This window comes from Oncorhynchus tshawytscha, unplaced genomic scaffold, assembly GCF_018296145.1.
Source record: "Oncorhynchus tshawytscha isolate Ot180627B unplaced genomic scaffold, Otsh_v2.0 Un_contig_4934_pilon_pilon, whole genome shotgun sequence".
Taxonomy (NCBI): Eukaryota; Metazoa; Chordata; class Actinopteri; order Salmoniformes; family Salmonidae; genus Oncorhynchus; species Oncorhynchus tshawytscha.
In genome coordinates this window covers 177,675-187,848 of record NW_024609814.1, presented here as the reverse complement: position 1 = coordinate 187,848, position 10,174 = coordinate 177,675, and the positions used below count along the sequence as shown (strand labels likewise).

General features: G+C 42.2%; 2 protein-coding genes across 2 annotated transcripts; both read right to left on the bottom strand.

The window, feature by feature from the left end:
- Positions 1-250: 250 nt before the first annotated feature.
- Positions 251-2,900, bottom strand: LOC112230133 (cyclin-dependent kinase inhibitor 2D (p19, inhibits CDK4)). The gene is made up of 3 exons (XM_024396332.2): positions 2,342-2,900; positions 1,825-1,994; positions 251-1,357 (listed from the first exon to the last, which is right to left on the bottom strand). Exons 2-3 carry the CDS (start codon positions 1,966-1,968, stop codon positions 965-967), a joined length of 537 nt encoding a protein of 178 aa, XP_024252100.2. The 5' UTR covers positions 1,969-1,994; positions 2,342-2,900; the 3' UTR covers positions 251-964.
- A 94-nt stretch (positions 2,901-2,994) lies between these two features.
- On the bottom strand, positions 2,995-9,353 carry LOC121846006 (AP-1 complex subunit mu-2). Its single transcript, XM_042318708.1, has 12 exons — positions 9,143-9,353; positions 7,391-7,547; positions 7,098-7,165; positions 6,768-6,898; positions 5,744-5,891; positions 5,069-5,195; positions 4,838-4,980; positions 4,422-4,493; positions 4,185-4,343; positions 3,650-3,775; positions 3,373-3,448; positions 2,995-3,262 (listed from the first exon to the last, which is right to left on the bottom strand). The coding sequence occupies exons 1-12, from the start codon at positions 9,182-9,184 to the stop codon at positions 3,237-3,239; spliced, it is 1,275 nt and encodes a 424-aa protein (XP_042174642.1). The 5' UTR covers positions 9,185-9,353; the 3' UTR covers positions 2,995-3,236.
- Between the last annotated feature and the right edge of the window lie 821 nt (positions 9,354-10,174).

Below are 10,174 nucleotides of genomic sequence, written 5' to 3'. Positions count from 1 at the left end.
TCTCTATGGGTTTGCCTCCCTTCTTGGCTCCTCAACTCGTTGGATAGTGACCTCCTGTGGCCACAATAGAGAACTGCACTTGTCATCAAAATCCTTGAATATGGACTTCATGCTTGTAATAATATATAAGATTCTTTTGATCAAGATTCTGAATTTTAATAGTCAGACATAATTCTAATTGTATAACCTGTTGTTGCTATTTTACCAACAGTATCTCTTTAGCCAAGTCCCATAGAATAGAAACAAAAGGTCAAGTTAAACACTTTATTTTGTGCTTCAGTCTTCCAAGATGGAATGAATACTTAATTTTTTCATTTTCAATAGTATTTGTATATAAATAACATCTCAAAAAAACAAAACCGACAATGTAGCTATTTACAAAAGTTCATAAGAATATTTTCAATAAATAAATACATGTAAAATTCCCAAAAATTCTAAATATGCCTAATAAAAGACAAGTTTTCAAAGATAAACACAACTACCATGCAATGCAGTCATCATGGGATACACCATGTCAAGTCAAAATATCAAAGTTTGGAAAAAATCACAAACAGTTCAATTTCCTTCACAATGAGGAATAATAATGCAATATAAGTCATCACAAACACTCAATAATAAAGCCATGTACAAGTGTGCACTCCTGAATCAAAGGGGGGGAAGAGGTCAAATTTACCATCAAAAGGTGCTTTGCTCTGTGCAAAAATGGTGTCCAAATAATGTCTACCATACTTATTCCTCCATAAGCTGCCAAAACAGGACGGTAAACACAAGTCAACCTCGACCAGTTACTAAAAAAATCATACTTTACAAAGTAAAGTTTACATCAATGAATTCAAGTCACCAGGTTGAGAGGAGAGTGTAGGTAAGGTAGGTGTAGCAGGGGAGTCTATGAACCATCCAATTTGGCATAGAGAGAGAGAGAGAGGGGGGGGGGGGGGGGTTGGTGGTAGAGTCCATCTAACTCCTAAAGAGGGAGAGGTGGGGAGTGAGAGAACACTTTAGACTCCAGCTGTCTCTCTAAAAGCTCTACCACGTCCGGTGTACATGACGATGAGGCTCGGGCGAGGTCCACCGCTGTCTCTCCACTGGTGTTGGGGTGTTTCAGGTTGGAGAGAGGTGCAAGGAACTCAATGACGTCCCGGTAGCCCTCTCGGACAGCGATGTGGATGGGTAGGGTGCCGGTGTGGTCTGGCCTGTTGACTGACGCGCCGAACTCCACCAGAACCCGGAGTGTGTCCACGAAGCCAGTGCGTGCCGCATCATGTGCCGGTGAGACTCCTCGCCGGTCTGTGATATTTGGGTCGGCTCCGTGCTCCAACAGTAAGCTGGCCACGTTGGAGTTGCCCATCATCATCACCTAGGGAGAACAGAAGGAGACTTGACGTTAGAGGGCATTATCAAATGTTATTCATCACATGATGCAGTGTTTGACATAGGCCTAGTGGGAGAGAGTTCATGGGATGTTAAAATTTAATTTTATGTAACAATTTAATTTTATGTAGGGTAATTATAAAGGATATAAGTAGCTAGGTTAGGTACATTTGTCAGAACTGTTGTCCAACACTTTAGCTATTAATGAGCAATAGACAAGGTGGTTACTTAATGCTTCAAAGAAAATGGTTAAACTCTGGTTTTCACTGCATTTCATTCAAACAAGGTATAAGAAACCATTCTGAGGAAGCAACCATGGGCTGACAGCTCTGTTGTTGTCTCCCTCTCACACAGACTTAGTTAGCTACCTATTCTACATTCAAAGCAAACACAGTTTGAGTCGAAATATTACAGGCTAGGACACAATGAAAGTTCAATGAGGAAGTTGGTTACCTGTAGAGCGGTCTTTCCAAATTGATTGACAGTATCGGGGTGCACTCTGCATTCCGGCCCTAGCATCCTCCTGACCTCGTCCGTATTTCCCTTGGCTGCGGCAGCGGTCAGGCGCTTCGCCGCATCACTCTGACTCAGGACCATTGTGGACGGATTTCTATATTTTCTCCCTAAAATAAGAATAGAAGAAATAGCTAGCTGAGTAGCTACCCAGTATCTAATTGTAATCAACTGTTCTAGTCTATCAACGCTAGCCAGTTCGTCTCGTTAGCTAGCTCACTATCATTTATCCCCAACCAGCAAACGTTAGCAAGCTAGTTGCAAGTAGTTCAACTGACACATTGAGGAAAAAATGCATGCATATATATATATATATATATATATATTACACACACTTCACAACGTTATTTCTTCGAAATTATGGAGCCCAATTCTAGCTAGTAGCGCAGGATAAGTATGCTAGCTAGTAGCTAGCAGTCTCAAAGGGGAATCAAAACTCATATGAAAAGGTAGTTACCGTGTCTGTTTTGAAATGATCCCGACCGTTACAGGCTCTTCTTTTCTGTCCTTTTTTTGAGATACTTTTGAAATAAATCACAGCAGGTAAATGTTGAATAACTTTGAAGGCTGCAGGACCTTTAATTTGCGCGCTGAGAACTACGTTACCGTTTACCCAACCAACATTTACAAACATTGGACAGAACGTATGTCGACCAATCAGCGCGTTGAATGGCGAGGTGGGTGGAGTAATGACTTGGTTGCCACCATACAGTCACTGGTTGCTACAGTATCACTGTGGTAACAGTTGAGTCGACCAATGAGAAGCCATAGCGTAGAAGGCGGGCAATTTTGCGGACGTTGATGTCTTCAAAGTACATTCATTCACATTTCTAAAATGTTATAGTAAATGTCCAAAGTCAGACATTTGATAGTAAGTCTCCAAAGTCAAGTAGAAAAAAGGCGGGTTATTGAAGAAATCATTCTCAAATGCCCGCGATTGACAGTTGTGTCATTAAAACGCGCCAATGGGTGTGAAAAACGTTTGATATGGGATTTTATATACTTTCTGGCTAAAATAGCAGCTAGCATTTTGGATGATATAAAACAATACATTCATAGCTAAAATGTTTTGTTCATTAAATGTAATAATACACAAGAAAAACACCCTCATTACGGTATTTCAAGGCTATAGTTTAATATAAACATTTAACAATCTAAGAGACAATGAGTAAAGCAATTAAAATCACAAATTACATTGCATGACATAAAAGTTAAAATCACAAACAATTTTATACAGTAACATTATTAAGTAGAGCATTTCAATGAAATTCAAAGACATTTTCCTTTTTTTAGTGTGCAATTAAATTGAACAATGATCTCTGGAAGCAAAGGCAGACGTTAGCCACCATGGTTTAGAAGTTACTCCGTAGTTGGTAATCTAAATGAAAGAAAATAGAACAATAAAAATACTACAGGATAAATACTAGATGATGGGTCTCTTTTTGCTATACATGAGTAAGCTATATCTAAAGAGCATGGCAGTCCTACCTCCACTCTGTGTGATGTATCTGACCCAGGGCAAGGCCTGGTAACCACTCTTCTCTATAATTTTCATGTACCGCACCTTGAGGCACACAGGGTGACAGAGGAGAGGAGAGAGATCAGTGTAACTTGATATAATGGACCATTTGTTTTGCCTAACCAAATGAGGCACTTGTAGCCTATGCTAGTTTATGCTAAGTAAGTCACCACTTTGGTTCCGCATAAGCTTGTTTTCAAAGGTCAATACAGTATACTCACAGGCGCGAGCACACACACAGCTCACCTGTATCCCTGACACTGTGAAGTATGGAATCTCAAAGTTGACAGTGATGGGAGGTTTGCCCTCCATCTCATCATTCTCCACACTGGGCAGGCCAAAGCTGGCCCGCATCAGAAACTCCTTACCGCCCTGGAGACAGACAGACAGACAGAGAGGGAGAAAAAGAAAGAGAGAGAGGGGGGCGGAGAGATACAGAGAGAAAAATTACAGAAAGAGTGAGATGGTTCATATAGGGCCCTGAGTTTTTTCATTCTGATGATGTGTCCTGACCAGAAAAAGAGGCTGGAGTTTTTCCAGGTCAGGAGCCTTAATGTTCTAAATTCTAGGGTTCATTGTTGACCCATTTCCTGTCCGATGGCCACATCATGAAAAGTTGCACACAGTTCAGAATCATAAAGTGGTTTATTTACATGGGAGTGGGATACAGAATCCTCTGGCTTCAAATGCAGCTTGTGCAATTAATCAGATGGTTATCGTCTACAACATTGTCATCAGAGGATTGATTACCTAGCAAGTGCTGCTTGGGTGAAACACTTACAGGGAAGGACTTGATAGTCCACACAGCCAGGTTCTTCTCAGGGACGTATTTAGCGTGGCCTGTACTGGTCTTAAACTTGGGGGAGTCAGCGTCACTGGGGACAGGAACCCGCACCTCCACGTTGTTGGCTACTGACTGCTTCTTGAACTGACCTTTAGCCTATGGAATTAGAGACAGGCAACTGTAGCATAGGACAATGCATAGATTAATACACTGAGTGTTACTATATAACACTACCTTAACCATGATCTCAACTCGACTGTGAGAGAACTTCTCGATGACAGACTCAATCCATATCAGAGGCTTCACCTGTAGGGATACAGAATGTAGTTAGTTCTACCGTCCACTGGAAAGCCATTATACTTTATCAGCCTTTCGCGGTGAGTCAAGTAATACTCCCATTACTTTCAATGCATTTTCCCCGAAAAATGTGGGTAAGTGCACACGCAAAATAAAAAATGGTGCATGAAGTGTTTACCCTCCACTACACCACTGTACTTGATACAGACAGGGCTTACAGCTCACTCAAGTATTGATTTCAGTACAGTAACAGTGCAATGGAAGAGTGAAACTGTATGAGGGAGGGATGAGGGTATTTTAGGAGGTCATGTACATTTTCAGAGATACAATATGAATGTATTAAGGTAACTCACGTGAGTGTTGATGCGGTAGGACATGAGTTCAGACTCTCCGTCAGGAGGGATGAAGGAGATGGTACGGTCACTCTCGAAACGGGACAGACGAACACACTGGTGGAACTTAACGTCCTCCATCGTTACAGTCTTCCCTTTGTCGCCTGAACACACACACTCATTTTCATCAACATCTAAAATGCAATTGCATCTGAGAAGCAGTGACTGTGTGTGTGTGTGTATTGTACATACGGCCAGTGAGGGCGAACAGCGCTCGGTCATTGAGTCCCAGTCTCAGCTCAGGCATGCCAGACAGCATGGTCTTCAGCTTGACAGTGCCCACGATGTCACTGCTCATCACACTGCCATTGGCATTCACCTGGGGTCAACGCATGACACAGGGGTCAACCTCTGATGGAGACTTTTTATACAGTAGCTAGTTGATTTATTGAGAGAATGCTCAGTCAATTAAAGATCAAATCCACACTAGGGGAAACAGCATCAGTGTTCACCCCGGCATCTTCGGTATTGTTTTTGTTTTGTTGAGGAGATACGGCAGAGGGGAGCACCCGGCAGCAGGGGAAAACAACTGCAGTAGGCCTACATATTCTGCTGTTTGCGCGTGCAGTGATGTCTGAGGGAAGAAACTGTGTTCGTTGGTTCCCGTAACTTCTTTGTTGTTGTAATATCACAAACAGGCGTGGCAGTTCCACCAATTAAGGAGTCCAGCTTTAATCAATTAAATGAATCAATTATTCAGAAAGCAAAGGTTATTGGTATTTTCAGTGATCAATATTTTCCTATGGAGATTAAAGCATTATACACACAAAACCAATTATGACAATTATTGATATTGCCGAAAAACAAGAAAATTAATTGCCAAATTGCATGTATCAAACCCAACATCCTTCTGGTAAAACCACTCACCAGTAAGTTGATGGACTCGATGACATCGATGAAGACCTCATTCTTCTTGTACTTGATGCCCTCTGACCTCCAGGACACAGCGTTGGTGACAGTGGTGGGAACCTTAGTCTTAGCCACCTCCAGCTTGGTGCCCTCCTGCGTGATGTACCTGGAGAGACAGCCAGTATGGACATCAGTAGTTTGATCCCAGATCTGTTTTGTAAGACAATGAATTAAAAGGACCAGGAATTGGCAAGACAGCACATACAGATCTGGAATCAGACTAAGTCAAGATAAAAGTCAATATACCTGTAGTAGAGACATACAGTATGGAGATCAGTCTGATTGGACTTTCAGAAGTCCCAAAACTTGCCCTTACTTTATGGTGTTGGGTCTAGAACCAGTATGTCTATTAAAGCTGCATCTTTATAATAATAATAATAATAAAAAATATGCCATTTAGCAGATGCTTTTATCCAAAGCGACTTTCAATCATGCGCGCATACATTTTATGTATGGGTGGTCCTGGGAATCGAACTCACTACCCTGGCATTAGAAGCGCCATACTCAACCATACTCAGTCCATTCTCTCCATTTACCCAGTACACATGTATGACTATATTGTAACAGAGAACACGTGTGTCAGTGTGTGTTGTGATTGGCAGGCTCCCCCACCGCCTTCCTCTGCAGATCCTTTATGGTCAGCTGAAGAATGGACTGAGGTCTGCCAGGGGGCAGAAGAAGTGCATCATGGACCACAGCAAGACCTTCCTGAAGCGGAGAGCCTGACAACCAATTGCCATACCTGGCGTCCCACCTTCCGCCTGGGTGTCACACACGTCTTGCACAACGACACCAGCGTGCAGCGGGTACAGCCCTCTGAGGTGGAGAATTCACCTGCCCCTCATGTGGCAAACCACGCGGGTCTCGAATTGGCCTGCACAACCACATGCAGTGGCACTAACGCAACTCCCCACAATTGGGAGCAGCGTCATCATCGAAGGACAGCCATAAGCAAGTAAGTAAGTGAGCGGGTGTCACTCACTCCTGCAGGATCTTGCTGTCGGTGGTCTGGGGGAAGCCAAAGTCCATGAGCTCGTCCAGTAGCTCATAGACCACCACAAAGTTGTCCTGTATGCTCTCCTCCTCCAACTCTGTAAAGTACTCTGTGAACACCTGGAAACAACACAACATCGATTGGCAGCCTCAGTAATAATATGTGAATTATGATCATGTTATGTCAAATGGGTAGGGAGAAACCAGTAGACACATTATGCAGGTCTTTTGGTAGTGAGAAACACTTCTGACTCAGCCATTGGGGTGAAAATGACAGCAATGGAGTTGTTAAGACAGCACAGACAGACCTCTGACTCACCTCAACCACTTTATAGAGGAAGGCATAGACCAGAGAGGCGTTGGAGTTCTTGTTGGTAGTGGCAACCACTGTTAGAGCGTCAAGGTAGATAGAACACACAGGCCTATTCTAAGGTCCTAGTGTAATATGTTTAAGAAGTTCATTATCGTCTTTACTCTAGGGAAAAATACATATTTGTCTTTATGTAGGTTTGACTAGCATCTCATTAGTAAAGCTAACATGATTTATACAGGCTACAAAATGGTAATGATTAACTTTTAGCTGGCTAGCGACTAAAATCATTATAAGGATACAGTACAGGTTGGTGTGCTTGATCCACAGGAAATGAACGTTGCCGTGCGACATGATTGGACAGGTAAGCCCCTCCTCTTCCTGTGTCATGAGCAAAGGCAGGAAATGGTCAATCTCAGCCATGTCCACGTCGCCCTTGTAGTTCCGACATATGAGCACCTGCAGGGTAAGAGGGGAAATTAATAGGGAAAGAAAAACAATAACCTATATGGGTCAAAGGTCACCCTTCAGGCACCTGAGTTTTTCCTAAGCATGTGACGTGACTAAAAAAACTCATGGTCCTACTAGAGGTCAACGGGTGAGAGAGGTAATGAGGTAATGTATCGTAGAGGTCAACGGGTGAGAGAGGTGATGAGGTAATGTAACGTAGAGGTCAACGGGTGAGAGAGGTGATGAGGTAATGTAACGTAGAGGTCAACGGGTGAGAGAAGTGATGAGGTAATGTAACGTAGAGCAGATATGGGAAGAGTAGAACTAGAGATCATTATTCCAGCAACCTTCTGGATGTGTCAGGCGAAGAGGTGCTCATAAACGTTACACAGTATTTCATGTTGAGTCCTGTACATGTTCCATCTCTAAGGAATGCTAAATGAAGGAAGATCATAAGGGCTTGACAACTCTTTGCCCTGACAAGTGATCAGATGGCTGAGATTGGGCTCCAGAGCTACACCTGTCACTCAATCAAGATGTTGCAGTGCCTACAAAGTCTAGGTGTACAGTAGTACCATGCTACAGGCTTATAACGGTGGTTATTGTGGCTTGTCAGTTGTTGTGTAAGCCTAGGCCAGGGGTTCGGCAACAGGCGGCCCAAAACCATCCCAAGTGATATTGTTTTTTAGAAAAATCAACATATAATATATATTTTTAGGATTTTAGTTTTTGTAAAAATAAAAAAAGACTAAAATCAACAAGAATTCAGCTAAAATTGAGTTTACTTTAATGATTGTGTCTTAATGTAATCAAGGTATTCAAATATGTCTTTTTGGCTTAGTTGTGGTCAATTTGTAGTGTACAAAGTATTATAATTATGTTCTGGCCCCTCGAACATAATCGGCTGGCTGCTGAATATGGTTGCCTTGGCCTACTAATTTGCATGTAGCCTAATACAACCTCTTGCTGTTGTGCCACCTGAAACCATGTCCTCTTTCCCCCCCATGACTTCTAGGCCTATTGTAGAGGGATGGAATCTTTTTATCAAATTACACCTCTAGCTGTGAGAGATTCAGGCTATACTGAATCTCTCACAGGATAAGAAACCTGAATAGAGCCTTCTCTTCTGTTTATAACAGGAAGTACTGTGTTGTCTGCCCAACCAAATGTGATTTATAATGTGTTAAGCTTGGCACTATCCTTCTACAATGTACACAAGATGACAGGTGCCAGGCAACTTTGACTCACTTACTATATTCACTTTCATGTTTGGAAATGATATGTAATTCTTTTGTGGCAGCTTTTTTCATAACACCTGGTATAAGAATTTGTCAAGTCTAAAAAGGATGCAGCCACTGGCCTTATGACCTGTTTTTATCCGCTTGTGTCCGGAAGTGACTTGTGCAAGGCTTGAATGGAACTGTCACAGGCAACGAATTAATCTTTAACGACGTGGCTATCTATTAATGTTTAATGGCAAGAGCAAACGTTGAACAAACTCGATTTCAATCCCAAACAAAAGCGAGTTAAGGTCAAGTCAAGCTAAAACTGACATTGTTTATAGCGTTATCAATGGCAACAATCAAAATGAGAAGTGATCTTACCTTTCCTTTCAAGTCCAGAACGAAGACAGCGGAGGCAGACATTATCAGCACCAAATGGATCACTCCGCAAGTATTTCAACCACTACAAGCTTGTCCGCTTAAATTTGAAGCGTTTCCTTTCGCCAGTAAAGTAGTCTAAATGGGTATAAATTTACTCATGGCTTCCACGGTTCCTTTTCTTGAAGGGACACGTCAGATCTGACGTCACGGGCCTCCAGGTAAAACATTAACAGCATCGCACTCACCTGTATGGAAAAAAAGAGGCCTGGACGCACTGCTCGATTATTTCGCGAGATGGCGCAATAGATCCAAATATGTATGTTGGAACTTTTAGCGCAATACTCACGACTTCCACAAGAGGGCAGACGTACATTAGATAAGTAACGATTGCAAAAATCCACCGATCGATTCTGTACCATACAGCACAGGAGGCTGGTGGCACCTTAATTGGGGAGGACAGGCTCGAGGTAATGGTTGGAGTTGTATAAGTGGAATGGTATCAAATATATCAAACACATGGTTTCCATCTGCTTAATGCCATTCCATTCGCTCCGTTCAAGACATTATTATGAGCCGTCCTCCCCTCAGCAGCCTCCACTGCCATACAGTCTATAGACTCTATGGTCTGTAGGCCTGGCCTGCTGATAACAGTTTAATGTGATCTTGAATTTAAAATAAAAAATATATTTTCTGCTTCACATATCTAGAATTTACTTTAGATGGCTGGAGCTTTTCCCAACTAGATTTATTTTGACCTGGTGACCTTGACTTTTAACAGGCATTATGTCTGTCAAGATGTTTTGTAAGTTAATGCAGTGATATTTATTGCTCTGACTTCACTTTTGGAATCTTGCAAAGAACTGGCTAACAACAAACTCACATGTTTCTCCTCAAAGTCAAACCCACCAAAAATGATCTGACACTTTACTATTTCATTACAAAACCCCAGGCCTTTCAGCATTTACTGGTCTCTTTATCTTGACATCTTTACAAAGGCCTATAAGGATTTGTCTAGACCTGGGTTCAAATAGT